We start from the raw sequence: 18,281 nt of genomic DNA, 5'->3' as shown, positions 1-18,281 counted from the left end.
ACAACAATAGCAACAAGCAAACAAAACAAGACGGTATGATACCACTTCAGATACGTTTACAACATTTGCACGTAGACAAAAGCACCCATCTCTAAATTAGGGGAGAACCAGAGCTAATCCCTACTCCCCCCTCACCTCCACCCTCCATTTCCCCTTTAAAAGCAAGAACCTTTACTTTTATTAACACATCTGTACAAGCTGATTAACTGGCACATCTTGAAGCTCAGATGTAGGGGAGATGACTCCCCGCACCCCACACCTCCCTGACCCTTGACCTCCCATCCGCAACATTCCTGAAGTTCTGAAGGTGACGCCATAACTCTTGCTGTTTCAACAAGTGTGGATGCAACATCAGATTCCTGCCTGAAACCCTGGCGGAGGGTTGCCCCAACTCCCCACTTTAAAGATCCTCGGGTCTTCCCATCAGCCTCCAGCCAGCTCCTCCCAGCCCCCAGCCCTCTGCTCCCTTCACTGTGACCCTCCGGGGTGGTGGCACCCAGCAAGGCTGAAAGCGGCAAAGACCCCCCGGCGCCAGGCGCATTATGAAGTGGCCCGAGCGTCACAGGCGCAGCGGACCCGGGGATCCGAAGGGCTGGGTGGGTGGCTGCAGTGTCCCCCTGGGGACCCCCGCGATCTCCAAGGGAGCATGGCGGACTTCCGCCACTTCTCCCCACGGCCCTACCGAGATCTCTGGGAATCTCCGCCGGCAGGTGGAGAGCGCGGGTCCCCGGGGCCGCTGGGCGGGCCAGAGCCGGGCCAGGACGCCTGGGCGGGGACGCTGTGCGCGGGGTGCGAAGCCGGAGCGAGCTGGCATTGCCCGCGCGGTTCGCCCACCCTCCGGCCTGGTCGGCCCGGGTACATCACCTCCGCGCAGGAAAGCCACAGCCTGACTCACGTGGCCCGGAGACCCCCGGACCGGGCCAGGAAGCCCCGCTCCGTCCCCCGGCGCCTGGAAGATGCCTGGGAGGAGTCGGGAATGCAATCCGGTGTCGCCTGGCGGCCGCAGCGACCCCCGCAGCCCCAGCCCTGCTCGTGCTACCCCTCGGCCCAGGGAGACTCGCCCCCACCCTACCCCGACCGAGCTTATACCCCTCCCTGCATTCGAACTTTTGGGAAGGAGAAGGAGAAGGCGCAGCAGGAAGAACGGTGGGCAGTGCCCATGAGCACACACGTGGGGTGCTGGTCCCCTTCCTCGGTTCTCACAGATAGGTCCTCCGGGTCCTCCCTAGAGCTCAGGACCAAGTCCGCCTGCGCGTGCGCGCAGAAGCGGGACGGGGACGAAGGGGGTCGGATGGAGTCTGCGGACAGTCAGTGCTCGCAGCCCTCGGCCTCGAGCGGGCACAATCACGCCCTGAAGGGCAAGCTGGAAGAGGCGGTGATGTCATCCAGAGACCAGAAGATCGTGGCCCTGGTGCTGACCCGGCTGAAGAAGGCGCAGAGGATGCGGGAGCTGCAGCAGCAGGCGGCGGTCGCCTGGGAGGAGCTGAAGCGCTCCGACCAGAAGGTGCAGCTGACCCTGGAAAAGGAGCGGCGCCAGCTGCTGCAGCAGAGCCAAGCGCAGTGGCAGCAACAGAAAGAGCAACGCAAGAGTCGCCAGCAGCCGGCGCGGCGGCGGGACCGCCCGGGGAAGCGCACGGCCGCGACCCAGGGCAACAAACACGCCGGGGTCCCGGGCGGCGGTGGCGGCGGCGGCGGCGGCGCGTGGAAGGCACCGACTCCACCCCCGGAGGACCAGGAGAACCAGAGGCTGGAGAAGCAGGAGAGGTCGCGCGCGCAGGCCGAGCACCGCAAGCAGTGCCAGGCGCAGCGCCTGTGGGAGCAGGAGAGGATGCTGCAGAGGCTGCGGGAGCTCAACAGCCTGCGCTTCCACAAAAAGCTGGAGGAGGCCCGCTGCAGGCGGCAGATGCACGTCCCGGAGAGCCAGAAACACGTCCAGGAGCCCACCCTGAGCTCCCTGGTCAATTACCAAGCCCGCAAGGTCCTCATGGACTGTCAACTCAAGGCCGAGGAGCTCCTCAGGAAACTGTCCCTGGAGCAAAGCTGCGAACCGTCGCAAGAGACACACCAGGGCCTGGTGAAGAAGAAGCAGCCCCAGGAGCGGGCACAGAGTGTCTCCAAGGACGAAGATCCGGGCAAACCCGCCACGGGGCGCCCGCAGGAGGAAGAGGTGCAGACGCAGCTGCTCAAGAGGATGGTGCTGGAGCTGGCGGAGCAGAAGATCCACCACGCCAGGTGCCACGCGCAGAAGACCACCCGGGACAGGGCGCAGCACCCGAGGGAGGTCAACGCCCTGCGAGACAAGAGCCATCACATCCTCAAGCTGAAGGCCGAGAAAGAGCAAAGATATCACATCGAGGGCATCAAGGAAGCCGTGAAGAAAAGGGAGCAAAGGGCGGCGCAGACCCCCCACAGGCAAGATCCTACCTTGCAGGATTTCCACAATTTCTCCTCGGCTTGTAGGAGGGACAGTGGCGGTGGGCCTTCCAACGGTGGCTTTGATCCCATGGCCCCAGAGCCGCCCCAGCTGCACGAACATAAGCCTAGAGGAGACTACTGAGGACCCCGGCCTGGAAGGGGCTCACAGGCCAGGCAGCCAGGGGAGAGAGAGGCCGCCATGCGAATCCACTTTAGAATCTGATTATAATTGCGCATTGATTTTTTTTCCAAAAAAAAGTATATAAAATAGCTGCAATTTCCTCTCATGAACTAGTTTATCGATTCACTTTGGGTAGTTTAGAGGGCTAGGGGGGAGGAAATGGGGATTTTTGTTGTTGTTGTTTGTTTTTTACAGAAAGTTGCTTGGCTGTGTCAATTTTTGATTTGAACAGAAAGATATTCCATTTAGCTCCTCCCAAGTGATCTTAGGAGCGCACATCAAGCATGTCTTGGAAAAGAGAGAGAAAATGTACCCTTGGGGATTACAGTTTTGTGTTCTGTCTTACCAAGTTTTCCTGTCATAGAAATTATGAAAAGTGAAGTGTGGACATCAGTCATAAAACATCTCCACGAAAAAAATAATAAAAGATACAGTAGGAGAATTGATGTCAATAAATAGATTTGAGAATCTTGTACACTCTTCCGTCTTGAGAGTTCATAATGCACTTAAAAAATTAAAGGCTCTGAAAATGCTTCAGGAAAGGAATTTTTAATTTAGTGTTTGTCACAAGTCACAGTTTTATTCTCTCAATCTTTTAAGATTCTTTTTTATCTTTTGTAAATGGCATTCCAGTTCCTTTCAGGTTGTAAATTTCCTTGGAAGTCCTTCCTATGTAGGGTTCCATCAGCACTATGCCTTTTTCTTTTTCCTGTGGTGGTACTGAGGCTTGAACTCAGTTTCTTGGGCTCTCATTTGGTCCTTGTCACTCAAGGATAATGCTCTGAGACCTACCACTTGAGTCTACAGCTCCACTTTTGCCCTTTTTTTTTTTTTTAAACTAGTTAATTGGAAATAGGATTCTCTCTAACTTTTCTGCCTTGGGATGGGCTTCCAACTACCTTCTTCAAGATCGCAACCTCTGGAGTGGCTAAGCTTGCAGACGTGAACCACCAGGGCCCTGGAGCACCAAGTCTTGGGTGTCAACGCCATGGGGGTGTTTATCTAAGAGCTCACTGTAATTTATTTTGTCTGATTTGGGGGTTGCTCCTATCTGACTCTATGTAATAAAATTCTGTTGGCATGCTTTTCTTCCTCTCTATTTCTCCCCCATCCATCTCTTTTGAAGGAGGTGTGTGATGTCATTCAGTCTACCCACATTGTGTCTAATTAACTCAACCAGGCTCTGAATGAATAAGCATGACTCAGTAATATGACATTTTTTTACATAAAGAGCAAGCAGCTAAATTGAAACGAGACCATCACATCTCACAGTTTCTATTGAAAAACTTCAAGTGTTTTCTTTAAAAGGCCCTTAATATAACATTTGTATTGATGAAGGAAGGCAAGAGAAGAGAGATGAAGATTAAATGCCACTGGAAAATTTTCTCTAATTAGTTATTTTGAAGCAACATTAAAAGTAACCTGATAAGGGGCCGAGAGTTTGGCCTAGTGGTAGAGTGCTTGCCTAGCATGCACGAAGACCTGGGTTCGATTCCTCGGTACCCCACATACAAAGCAAAAAGCCGGAAGTGGTGCTGAGGCTCAAGGGGTGGAGCTCTAGCCTTGAGAAAGTCCAAGGACAGTGCTCAGGCCCTGAGCTCAAGCCCAGGACTGACAAAAAAAAAGTAACCTGATAAAAGAATTGATGCAGAAATCACAGCTAGTAGATGGAAAGCAAACTCATTTCTCAGCCTGTATTCTTCCTTTGCTCTAAGTCCCATTTCACCTGATCTACTCCCAGAGTGGTCTACTGTAGGGCATTTTCTCCTTCCCTTGAAAATGTTCAGGGAGCTCCCTGCTTGAAAATGCAAGGGCTTAGCTGGGATTTAGCTCAGTGGCACTTGCCACTTGCCTAGCAAGTACAACATCCTGCGTTCAAATCCCGGTACCAAAAAAGACAAAAAAAAACCCCCTACAATTAAAAATACATTATTGAAAGAAAAAAAAAAAGCACATAGCTATTCAGGAGGCTGATTGTGGTTCAAATCCAGCCTGGGCTGGCTTATCTCCAGAGACCTTTATCTCCAATTAACCACCAACTTCCCCCCCTCCCCAAAATGGCTCAAAGTAGAATGTTGACCTTCAGCTGAAGAGCTCACCGACAGTACCCAGACCCAGAGTTCAAGCCCCACAACTGACAAAACATAAAACAAAAACAAGGGCGCTCAGGTTGTACCTTGATTTTCAACTTCACTCTCTTATAGCCTAAATTTCATGTTCTAGACAAAAGGTATATGCCTTCCAGGTGTTCCAGCCATTCTATTATTGTGAGAGTCTGAGGAAGTCATTTCATTGCACCTTAGTTTCTTCTCTGGTAAAATAGGAAGTTATTCATAGTTCAAAAGCAAGTTGTGAGGGATGGATTTCATAAACTACATAAGAGGTTGGAGCCAGTGTCCATAATCAAATACATAAATTACAATTAAATATTATGGCTTTTATTATGAATAATGCTATACCTTTGTCATTTCTACTTACCTGGATGCTTTTCTACCCAACTCCTTCCTCCTATAATATCCAAGTTTATTTTTGTTTTATACACATTCTATTTCATCTGGGATAATTGGGATTTTTCTACTACTTTTCCAGATGTTACTCTGCTCTTTTAAATCACAGAGATCACAGAGTAAGCAGTTGCCACCTTTCTGTGGTAGATCTACTTTGCAGCCTACATCTTGGCTTCCTAATTAGATTCAGTGCAATTTGAGGCCAAGGTTGCTGTCTTTTTTTCTACTCGTGCATCATGCAAAACCCAAGCTATCCAGAAGGATGTTTTGTCTTTGCATCCATATTTCATGGCCTTGTATCCTATAATTTTTTGCTCTGAGAAATAAATATAAACTTTCTTTTGTTCAACCCCTAGAGAATCTACTAACAGAAATTAATCTGTACCAAATAAAGCTGACAGAACTGAAACTTCAACCTGTCTTTATGTACAAATAGCCCCCTGAATATTATATAGAGGCCAAACTTGAGAAGACGGAAAGATAAAGGGAAGACTGGTCAGGACTGAGTGCCTGAGGGACGACTCCATGGCATATTTTCCTGGGTTTTCTTTTTGAATCACATATTCCAGACCTGAAGCTAAAGAAATTGACAATTTCCAAATAGCAACAAGTGCAGTCACAACAGAAGCCTACTCTATCTGCCAAAGCACCTGGAGACAGGGCACCCTAACAAGGCAATATCTACTTCAGCCAAACACCACAGAAAACTTTGGCCTCACTTGTGCCTGTGTGGGATACTGAAGACTGAGAAGGGAAATAAGACTTTTTCCCCTTGGGAAGGCTATAACAAGAAGGTCTCTTCAGGTGAGCAATACCAAGAAAGTTCACGTGGCAGTCAAGATCCTTGACCATACTCTCCATAGACGACAATTTCCTGTACTTTACTGGGTCATGTCACAGGAAGTATAGTGGAGGGTCAAACTTTTATCAGTATGTCATGACAAGGTAACATACTCAGTTGCTCTCTACTCAGTGGTGTTAGCAGAGAACACATGGATTAAAGGGGAAATGCAGGCTCCCCAACCTTATAATAATGAAGAATATTTTCCCTGCCCTTCAGTTAGCAGCAGAAGCTGAGTGGGTAACCAGATTTCTTACTTGGCAATGATGAGGCACTGACAATTCTTATTTTCTAGATAAAAATAAAAGTTTAAATACAATCTTATTTAAAGATTATTTAGGTTTTGATTGAAAAGATATCACTGTACCAAGAAATAATATCGCAAGCCAAATGGAAAAGAATCCATAGATGCCAACACAAAGATGATAAATGTTAGTGGTATCCAAACAAATAAAAGGAGTCACAATAAAAATGCCACAACAAGTAATTATGATTGCCTTTAAGACTGGTATATTTTACTTTAATTTTTTGTGGATCATGGGGTTTGACCTCTGGCCTGGGCGATGTTCCTGAGCTCTTCAGCTCAAGGCTACCACCCTACCCTTGAACCAAGCCCCACTTCTCATTTAATTGGAGATAAGAGTCTCAGGTCCTTTTGTGCACAGGCTGGCTTTGAACGTTGGTCCTCAGATCTCAGCATCCTGAATAGCTAGGATTACAGGTGTGAGCCACCACACCTGGAAAGAGTAGTATATTTTAAAGAAGATAAACAGAGGAGAATAATTTTAGAAGGGGAAATTATACTAACAAAAACCTAAATTTTGATAGCTGAGTTTATTAGCAAAATGGAAGGAGCAGAGGAAATAAGTGTCCGAGACAATAATGAAAACTTATCTGAGAAATAAGCCAAGAATGGTGGCTCATACCAGCAATCCTAGGAAGTCTGGAGGCCGAGATTGAGAGGATTATGGTTTATGTCTAGCCTTAGTAAAAAGATAGGGAGACCCTATCTCAACCATTAAACACTGAGTGTGGTGGCATACATCTGCCATACCAGCCAGTGAGAAATATAAATAGGAAAATCATGTTCCAGAAAAACCTGGGCATAAATATGAAACTCTATTTGAAAAATAAAAGTGCAAAGCTCTAGGGGCTTGGTTCAAGAGATGAATGTCTATCTGGGAAGTGTGAAATCTTAAGTTCAAACTCCAATACCAAAAAACACTATAAAACCTTAATTTGAGAAACAGGATATTTGTTGGAAAAAAATGACAGTGAGAATCCAAAAGAAGGACAGGGCTGGAAAATATTCAAGGAAATTATAGTCTAAGACTTTCAAATTTGCTAAGGAAGTCAAGCAAACACTATAAAGGGTAAGCTCACCAAAATTCTTGAGACTAATTTCTAAAATTAAAAACAAAAGAAAAAATCTTAACCAATAGAATAAAGACATAAGCCATAAATGTAAACCACAGATGGAAAGAAAATATTTATCCAGAGCCTGGCGTGGTGGCTTTCACCTCTAATCCTAGATCTCAGGAGGCTGAGATCTGAAGATTATGGTTCAAAACCAACCCGGCACTAAAGTCCCTGAGACTCTTATCTCCAATTAACCACCAGAAAACCGGAAGTGGTGCTGTAGCTCAAGTGGTAGGGCAGTAGCCTTGAGCTGAAGAGCTCAGGGACAGTGCACAGACCCAGAGTTCAAGCCCCATGACCAGCAAAAAAAAAAAGATAAGATAATATTTACCCAAAAGTGATTGCTTTAATATTCAGTAAGTAACTAAAGAAAACTAATAGAGGCAGAGAGGAATATAAACATACACTCAGTCAATACATAAAAATGGCATAGCAATTCTGAGCAGTGATACAAAATAGGTGAAGCAAAAATGAACAGTAGACAGATCTATGATTACAGAGTTCTCAGGTATCTTTCTCAACAATTTATGAAACAACTAAAGAGAAAATTAGGAAAGATAGGGAAGTACTCAACAAGGCCATCGGCAAACAGGGTCTAAGCTTATTTATAAAAGTTCTCAAGACTACAGAATATACATTTTTCTTCAGTGTTCATGAGACACATACTAATATAAAAGGTAATCTGGGCCATAAAATGAACTCATACTTTAGAAAGAATTAACATTTTTTTTAAATTTACCACTTTTTTATTGTAATTAGTAAAAGGATTACATGATATTTGCCAAATAGAAGGTGCATTAATTCACATACACTGATACCCTTTCACATGTCTTGGTACCCATTACCCTCCCCCCCACACCCCCCACCCGTCTTGGTTTTCCTCCCTTCCCTATCAAATTTCAAATAACCAAATACAAATAAATTCAATATATCAGATAACAAAGTGAGATACTATACCAATATGAGATAACCAAGGGACAGCAAAGGAGATGAGAGACAACATAGTACATTAAGGACAACAATCATTAGTTATATGCCTTTTGTTTCAATATCCTGGAGGTCCTTTCAATTAGCTTCATACTATATGGCCTTATATATCAAGATTTTGCTCTATTGCAGATCTCTGCTAGTACAGCCCAAGGTTTCTACTGATTATGACGAATGAGGAAACCATTGAGCCTAAGTTCCTTTGAGGCTGGCTTACTTCACTTAATATGATTTTTCTAAGTCTTTCCATTTCCTAACAAATGGGGCGATGTCATTCTTTCTGACAGCAGCATAGAATTCCATTGTGTACAAATACCACAACTTGTTGATCCACTCATCAACTGAGGGACATCTAGGTTGGTTCCATATCTTTGCTATGGTGAATAGTGCTGCAGTGAACATTGTTGTGCTAGTGGATTTAGTATGTCCTTGTTTCTGGATGGTTGGGTAAATGCCAAGTAGTGGAATTGCTGGGTCATAGGGGAGTTCTATGTTTAGCCTTTTGAGGCACTGCCACCCTGCTTTCCATAGTGGTTGAATGAGTTTGCACTCCCACCAACAGTGTAGTAGTGATCCCTCCTGGCCACATCCCCTCCAGCATCTGGTGTTATTCGTTTTCCTGATCCTGGCCATTTTAACTGGAGTGAGGTGGAATCTTAGAGTTGCTTTGATTTGCATTTCTTTTATGACCAGAGATGTTGAGCATTTCTTCATGTGTCTATAGGCCATTTTTGTTTCTTCTTCAGAGAAGACTCTCTTCAAGTCTTTGGCACATTTTTTAATGGGATGGTTGTTACTTTGGAGATTAGTTTTGGAGTGATTCAATTTTTTGAGTTGTTGATATATTTTAGATATGAGGCCTTTGTCCGTTGTTTGGTTGGTGAAGATCTTCTCCCACTCTGTAGGCTTCCTAATTAATTTACTAGCTATGTCCTTTGCCATACAAAAGCTCTGCAGTTTAATGCAGTCCCACTTATCCAGCCTTTCTCTGATTTGTTGTGATTCTTGGTCCTTATTAAGAAAGTTTCGACCTGTGCCAAGGAGGCCTAGTGTATCTCCTATTCCTTCCTGTAAAGTTTTCAGTGTGTCAGCTTTTACCTCCAGGTCTTTGATCCATTTGGAGTTAATTCTAGTGCAAGGTGACAAAGAAGGATCCAACTTTAGTTTTCTGCAGGTGCTTATCAGTTCTGCCACCACCACTTGAAGAGGCTGTCTTTCTTCCATTCTATTTTTTTGGCTCCCTTGTCAAAGATTAGGTGGCCATAGGTCTGTGGTTTAGTATCTGGGTCCTCAGTTCTATTCCATTGGTCTTCAGGCCTGTTCTTGTGCCAGTACCAAGCTGTTTGGAGAATTACAGCTCTGTAATAGAGTCTAAAGTTTGGAATTGAAATTCTTCCAGCGCTGTTCTTTCTGCTAAGAAGTGTTTTTGCTATACGGGGTCTTTTATTATTCCATATGAAATTTTGAATTGCCTCTTCTATATCTTTAAAGAATGTCATTGGGATATTGATGGGTATTGCGTTGAATTTGTAGATAGCCCTTGGCAAGATTGTCATTTTCACGATGTTGATTCTTCCAATCCAGGAGCATGGGAGGTTTTTCCATTTCCTTAGTTCTGCTTTAATTTCCTCTTTTAGGGTTTTAAAGTTTTCATCAAAAAGGTCCTTTACATTCTTAGTTAAGCTAATTCCTAGGTACTTTATTTTCTTTGAGGCTATTATGAAAGGAGTTGCTTTCCTGATTGTTGCCTCCTTCCTCTCACTGTTGGCGTAAAGGAAGGCAGTTGATTTTTGAGGGTTGATTTTATAGCCTGCTACGCTTCCAAAGTTCTGAATCAGCTCAAGAAGCTTGGGAGTAGAGTCTATAGGATTCTTTAAATACAGAATCATGTCATCTGCAAAGAGGGATAGTTTTATTTCCTCTTTCCCTACTTGGATCCCCTTTATGCTTGCTTCCTGCCTTATTGCACTGGCTAGGAATTCTAGTACTATGTTAAAGAGTAGTGGAGAGAGTGGGCATACTTGTCTTGTTCCTGATTTTAGAGGGAATGGCTTTAGATTTTCACCATTAAGTGTAATACTAGCAGTGGGTTTCTCATACACAGCCTTTATTACATTGAGGAATGTCCCATGTATTCCTAGTTTCTCCAGAGCTTTTAACATAAAGGGGTGTTAGATCTTGTCAAATGCCTTTTCCGCGTCTATTGAGACAATCATGTGATTTTTGTCCTTGCTCCTGTTGATGTGTTGAATTATATTAATTGATTTGCGTATGTTGAACCAGCTTTGCCTCCCTGTGATGAATCCAGTTTGATCATAGTGTATAATTTTTTTGATGAGTTGTTGTAGACGGTTAGCCAGTATTTTGTTGAGAAGTTTTGCGTCGATGTTCATCAAAGAAATAGGTCTATAGTTCTCGAGAAAGAATTAACATCTTAAAAGAAACCCAAAAGAATCAGATCACAAACCCATAACAGAATGGTGGTGGTAAAACCAAAAAAGTCCTTCCAAAAGAATGCATAAGTCAGAGAATAAGTCTCAAGGGGAATTTAAAAACACATTGAGTTGATTGAATATCAAATATCAACTTTAGGAATACAGCTAAAGCCATGCTAAGAGGAAAATTCATAGCATTGTGTATATACATTTGAAAAGAGCAAAAGTCTTAATTTAGCATTCTATATTCTATCTGCAGTACCTAGAAAAGAATTTCAAAATAAACACAAAGAAAACAGCAGAATTAAAATTATAAAGAACAAAAAATCAGTTAAAAGTGAATACAAAATTAGAGAAAAATCAGTGAAACAAAGTCAGTTCATTAAAAGTTCAATAAAATTGACAAATTTCTACCAAAAAAGAAAAACAATAACAAAAAATGACCATTATCATTATATAAACAGATATATCACTATAGGCCTTGCAGCTATAGAAAAAGATAAGGAAACACTAGTGACTTTTCACACATCTTCCAGAAAATGTATAAGAGGAACCATTTCTAACTTATTTCATGAAGTTAGCATTATTCTGATACTAAACCAGAAAAAGATAGCATGAAAAGAGAAAAGCTAGACCAAATATCCCTCATGAACTCAGGCATAAAAGTCCTTCATAAAGTTCAGCACTGGTGGCTCATTCTGCTAATCCTAGCTACTCAGGAAATGGAGATCTAAGGATCATGGTTCAATGCCCTCCCAGGCACAAGAGTCCAGTAGACTCTTACCTTCTCCAATTAAACACCAAAATTCCAGAAATGGAGCTGTGTTTCAAGTGGGAGTCCACTACTCTTGGGTCAAAAAGCTCAGGGATAATGCCTAGTCTCTGAGTTCAAGCCATACAACTAGCTGCCATGCACACACATGCACACACACACACACACACACACACACACACACATTATTTATAAGAAATTAACAATCATGGGGCCGGGAGTTTGGCCTAGTGGAAGAGTGCTTTCCTAGCATGCACGAAGACCCGGGTTCCATTCCTTGGTACCACATGCATAGAAAAAAGCTGGAAGTGGTGCTGAGGCTCAAGTGGTAGAGCTCTAACCTTGAGAAAGTCCAAGGACAGTGCTAAGGTTCTGAGCTAAAGCTCAAGACTGACAAAAAAAAAAAAAGAAATTAGCAATCATGTAAAAAGGAGTATGCACAGTGACTAAGTGCAGTTTCCTCCAAAATGCATGCTGATTCAATATTCTAAAATCAATCACTATGTTAATAAATCTCTATATTAGCAGGCTAATGAAGACAAATCACATAAGCATGCCACTTGATGGAGGAAAATCACTTGACAAATTCATGAATAATAATTTCAGAAAAATGGGAATAGAAGAGAACTCCCTGAACTTAATAAAGAACATCCACAGATAACATTGTACCTCACTGTGAAAGCCTGTATACTCATCCCGAGCCAGAAACTAGTTAAGAATGCTCAGTTTCATGATGGCCACACAATATAAGGGGGTTAGACAAAGGGCAGAAAGTCAAAAAAGGAAACCTGTTGGAGAGGAAGAAGAAATAACCTCCTACCTTTTGATAACATTCATATTATAATTGATGCAGGCATTGAAAAAAACTTCTAAATCCATTCTTAAAAAACTGTATAAATCCTGTATAAATGGCATGTTCAGCAGCATAGGCTTTAAGATTAACACACAAAGTCAATGGCATTTCTGTATAAATATTTGTCACTGAAAATTTAACTTACAAACACATAATTACTTTTAATTACAAATACCACTGAAATTTAAAAAGAAAATACTGTTGTACTTTAATATTGAAACTAAATTTAAAAAAACTAGCTTTAAAAGAAAAATATCTAGATATAAACCCAATAGGATATGTGTAAGACTTGAAACTTATAAAAAAAATGGATGAAAGAAAACGTACCCAACCTGCCCTATTCCGGCAAGCCTTCTCGTTCCGCCAAAGTCCTTGTGGAAGTCACCAGGCCTCCACCTTTTTACTGAAGATGAGTGAAAAACAGACATGTCCAAAGTGGAGAAGTTTGACTGATCAAAATTGAAGAAAACTAATTTCCCCACCCTGTTCCCTAAGAGGTCAGCGGTAGCCAGGTTCCCTTAAGGTTGTTTTAAAAGGGAAATTGCGGACAGCAGATGCACATCACAGTAATCTCACCCTTGATGGCCCCATGTGTAACAGAGCAAGCCAGTTTTAACCTATTAGATGTCTTCATTGCTTCATAATCAATAAAAAGTTAGATGCTTTTGCAAAAAAAAGAAATCAGAGAAAACTTACATGAATGGAAAAATATACATGGTATTCAATGATTAGAAAGCACATCATAGCAAATCTGTCAACTAGCTACAAACTAACATACAGATATTTCAATTCCTATCAAAACTCTACTCAGATGTTTTATGGATACAGACAAGATTATTTTCAATTTTATCTGGAAAAGCAAAAGTACTAAAAAGATAAAAAAAATAATTTTGAAAAAGTAAAATGGGACCAATGGGACCAATTGATCTCCTAATTTCATGCCTTACTATCTAGCTACAGTAATCAAGACTCTGTGACTTTTATAAAGGAATAGACAAAATAGATTCATCTATCATAAGAACATAAAAGGTAAAACAGGAATAGACCATGCAAATATGCCTGATTATACATTTTTACAAGATGAAAAAACCAGGAGTGGGTCATGTCTCCAATAGCAGAGTGCTTGCCTAGCAAGCTCAAGGCTCTGAATTCAAAGATACAAAAGCAATTCAATAGAATTGCCAAAAAAAATGATGTTAGAGCAAGTAGTTACACTCAGGTGCAGGGGAGGACTTTATCTTCAATCTCACATTTTCCTCAAAAATTAACTGAAAAGGAATCATAGAGTTAAATGTACATTATGATACTATAAAACATTTAGGTTAAAAAAAACCCAGACTCTAAGACTTCTTAAGCTCAACACCCAAATCAGAATACATAAAAGAATGATAGCTGGGTATGGTAGCTCATGTGTGTAATCCCAGTTTCTGAAGAGGTAAGGAGATAGGGAGGATAGTAGTTCAAGGCTAACCTAAGAAAAATACTAGGGACATTTCATTTCAGAAAAACAAAAGGCTGGATGTGATAGCCTGAGCCTATAACTCCAGCTAAGGTGGAAGGTGTAGGTGGTATAACATTATCCAGGCTAACCAGGACAACGTATGTAAGATCTTAACTAAAATATAACTCAATCAAAAAAGGCTGGAGGTATTGCTCAAATGGTAGAGTGCCTGCCTAGGATATACTAGGCCCTGAGTTTAAAACTCTAGTACTATTGAAAAGAAAAAAGAAAAACAATGGTAAACTGATCTTTATCAAAATTAGAAAATGACCAGCTATGGAGCAGGAAAACGCCAATTGAAACCACAGTGAAATGCCGCAATTTGCTGATCAGAACGACTAAAGTGAGAAACAGTAGTGACACCAGGTGTTGGCAAGGCGGCAGACATGCTCATCATAAAACGCTGGTGGGAACGGGAAATGGTTAGTTACTCGGGAAGCAGTTTTTGTTTTACATTAAATAAATATAAAGAAAAGATGTAACTACCATACCCAGCAATTGCACCTACAGACATTTGTCCCAGAGAAACTAAGATTTCTACTCCTACTAAAATCTATATGAAGAGTAACTAGGATAGCTTTATTTATTAATAGCCTCATACACAGGATTAACCCAGATGCCTTTCAATTGCTGAAAGGTTAAACAAGCTGTAGTACAGGTTGACCACGGAATCCTACTCCTGGAGATGCAGAGGACACGTTTTTGGTCACCCGCAGACACTTGGATGAAGCATGAGAAAATTATGCTGAATGAAAGGAACCAATGAGGGCCAGTATGAGGGAAGAAGTATGTTGTCCCATTTACTGAAATGGTGAAATTGCAGATGTAGAGAACATAGTAGAAGTTATGGTGTATGTGGGGGGGTGCATTGCAGATGAGAGAGAAATGGAGGAAGGAAACAGATGCAGGAGTGAAGTCTCTCATGATGGAGACATCCTGTGTTGTGACTTACCATGGTCAGTATCCTGAGCGAGGTATTGCTTGATTGTTTACAAGAGATGATGGTGGTGGGGAGGGAACCAGGTAAAAGTCATGCAGGATCTCACTGAATTATTTCATAAAGCGTCATGTGAAATGGCAGTCATCTAAAAATAAAAAGTGCATAGAAACAAAATAAAATGGAGATTACCCAAAACTGCACACTGTATGTGCCTGGGGGGAAATGGCAGAAAAAGAAAACCACTTTGCTTTTGAGAACTTCAATATTTGACTCTAGCAAAACTAGACTTGATGAATATGTATTAACACACACACACACACACACACACACACAGAAGCAAACAGTGCTGTCTGCAAATAGAAACATTTGCTATTGACTAAAATGGAATGATGGAACTAAATATTCTTTATGATATTTAGATAGGCAGAATTTTACCCAGAAAATGGGAAGTTAGTGAAATAACTGCCACAATATAAAGCTCCCAACGACAGCAGCTATAAATGGTTACTTTGATAATGTCCAAATCACTGATCAATGAATGCAATTTATCTCAATGCAAAGAATCTTTTGTTAATCGAAAACAAAAGTGGAAAGCTTTGCAGGCAGCAACTGGATCTTTTAGAAAACTGATTGTAGAATTGAATTGGCTCAAAGGAATTTATGTTACAAAAATATCCTCTCAACTAAAATGTATTAACCTTGATTTTTGGACTTAAATGTTTATGTTTAAGAAAACAAGTGGATCAGTGTATCTGCGCTTCTAATTGCCAAGCATTATTAAGGGTTTCCTGTGTGCCAGATACTTGGCACACACTCAATTCCTTTCCCTCATTAATCTCCTTTAATTATGCAACTGCTGTATGGTATAAGTACTATATTTCACAAATAAGGAATAAAAGGAGAACAGTCAGGTTGGAAAAGATTTTCAAGCTGCTGCTGATAGGTAATGGTAAAGCTAGAATTCAAACCCAGGTCTTCTGGACTCACAATGCCATTTTTAAACATTACAAGACTTCTTAACAATTAAGAGGAAGTCAGGCGAATGGTTTGGGCATAGACTCTGAAGCCAGACTGTCCACAATCAAATCTGAAGTGATATTTCTGGAGTGATAATAGCAAAGTCCTAAACCCACCTACACAACAGTTTCTTTATGCAACGAAAGGAAATATAAGCTATAATTCACAAGGCTATGGTGGTAAAGTGCATACATATAAAACATTTAGATCAGTACTTAACATATGAAATTCTCAGTGTTAGCTGTTTTTCTGAAACATTCCCTTGAGTCTAATGCTGGGTTCATTTTTATTGTTAAAAATCAGATGTGTGGGCAGGGGTGGGGGGAGGGAAATGGGGACTAAAATATGAGAAAGGGTATCAATGTTTGTGAAGTAATGCACCTTCTTTCTGGTGAATATGATGTAACCCTTCTAGTACTTACATAAAAACATATGAAAAAATCAGATTTGTACAAAATGATTGGGAGGGGGAGGGGGAGGGAAAGTGGGAGAAAAACATGGGAAGAGGTGTATCAAAGTTCAAGAAGTAATGTGCCCAGTACCTGGCAAATGTAACTGTAACCCCTCTATACATTACCCCAATAATAAAATACTATAAAAGACAGGAAAAATCAGACTTGTAAATACAATCAGAGATCTGGAAGAATGAACAGTAAATTAAATCAATTCATGAAATATTAAGTTATTTATGTCTTTTTGTTGTTGGTGGTGGTGGTGTTGGTCATGGGGTTTGAACTCTGGGCCTGGACACTGTCCTTGAGCCGGAAGCTAACACTCTACCACTTTGAGCCACAGCACCACATCTAATTTTCTGGTAGTTAATTGGAGAGAGGAGTCTCACACATTTTCCTGCTTGGACTGGCTTTGAACTGTGATCCTCAGATCTCAGCCTCCTGAGTAGTTAGGATTATAGGTGAGAGCTGCTGGCACCAACTAAGTTATATAAGTCTTTCATGGTGGAATATTCAAGACTGATAATGGCTTCAGTTGAATTTGAATGGAAAGATTTTAGAAGTTTTAGAGAAGAAACTTGACCTTAGAGCTTTGTTTCACTATTGACTGTTCGATTGAATGGATCCCACATTGTACCCAGCATTATTATCATTCTCCCACTATTCTCATCCTGGGCCAGTTCTGCATTGAGGGGAAAAGACAGTGACTCTGTCAAGAAATCCTCAGGTATTTAGCCTGCCTGGGTCCCAAAGATCCCTGAAATCGTCTGGTGACATATTTTCCCTCTATTGTGCATGTTGCATAATCAAAAGACTTTCAATAACAGCCTTAAACTTTTTTGAGACATTAAATACATGCCAATAGATTTGTCTTTTTTAAAAAATCATAATCTCAGAGTATTTTCCAATGCTATGTCTAGCTACCCAATATAGAATTTCCATTCTAATTGCACTGGAAACATAACAGTTCTATTTCCAGTTGCTTTTCAGTGCTTTAAAAGGAGTTATTGTTTCACTCTGATATTGCAGATGTTCTAACTCAGAGAAGTTTGTGGGGCAGAGTTTATATTGTTTCCATTTTTGAGGTTAGGTAGAGTGAGCTCGTTGTTCAAAGATCAGAGGACCACCTGCAAAAAGTTCTGGACCTTCTTTTCTCCATTGACCTCATTGTCTCTCGTAGTGGAGGGGTGGTTGTTGAAGACCTAGTCCTTCACTGCTTTCCTGGTAGGCAACAAAAACCAGTAGAATAGGGTGATTAGATCCCAGCGAATCACGAGTCCTCCTTCAGTGGATGTGTGGATGTATGAGCTGCCCAAATTCACCCTCACATGAGCCTGGGGCTTTCTACACCTCATTTGTAGTCCAAGAAGACACGCTTTAATTTTTTTTAATCCTATTTTAGTGTAAAGGCAGTTACAGTTATATAAGTATGGTAATAAGTACATTTCTTGTGGAATAGTGTTACCCCTCCCTCATTTTCTCACATCTTCACTCCCACCCTAACTCCTGTCCCCTTCAAGTTGTAAAGTTCATTTCCAACATGGTGTTTTGTGAGTATCACTGTTGCATGTACTCACCCTTTGTCCTTTGTCTCACCATTTTGTTATTTCCATTCCCTTCCCCAAATCAGATAACATGTATACAAGACACAGGGTACCAAAATTAAAAACAGTGATGATGAGATAAACCAATGGGAAAAAATGAAAAGGGAAATAACTTCACCATAGTACATTTTAAAACCCCTCTTGTTTCCAAATCTTGGAGTTCATTTCAATTAGCATCATTTTATATGGATGGTCATATGTACATAGCTATTGAGCTATTGTGATTCTCTGCTAGGACAATCCTAGATGTATACTAATTATTACAAATGAGGGAAACCATGTAGCCTGTGTTCCTTTGGGTCTGGCTTACTTCACTTAATATGATTTTTCCCAAGTCTTCCCATTTCCTTACAAATG

General features: G+C 41.6%; 1 protein-coding gene across 1 annotated transcript; it reads left to right on the top strand.

Moving 5' to 3' along the window:
* Positions 1-617: 617 nt before the first annotated feature.
* On the top strand, positions 618-2,702 carry Ccdc185 (coiled-coil domain containing 185). Its single transcript, XM_090341136.1, has one exon. The coding sequence runs from the start codon at positions 647-649 to the stop codon at positions 2,555-2,557; it is 1,911 nt and encodes a 636-aa protein (XP_090197262.1). The 5' UTR covers positions 618-646; the 3' UTR covers positions 2,558-2,702.
* The last annotated feature ends 15,579 nt before the right edge of the window (positions 2,703-18,281 follow it).

This window comes from Megascapheus bottae, chromosome 10, assembly GCF_031878675.1.
Source record: "Megascapheus bottae isolate mThoBot1 chromosome 10, mThoBot2.hap1, whole genome shotgun sequence".
Lineage (NCBI taxonomy): Eukaryota > Metazoa > Chordata > Mammalia > Rodentia > Geomyidae > Megascapheus > Megascapheus bottae.
The sequence above is the reverse complement of the archived record's forward strand: the minus strand, read 5'-3'. Positions and strand labels throughout refer to the sequence as shown.

Bases quoted from the DNA above. Each gene is read 5' to 3' on its own strand.
- Ccdc185 (XM_090341136.1), top strand. From the start codon at position 647: ATGGCGGACTTCCGCCACTTCTCCCCACGGCCCTACCGAGATCTCTGG.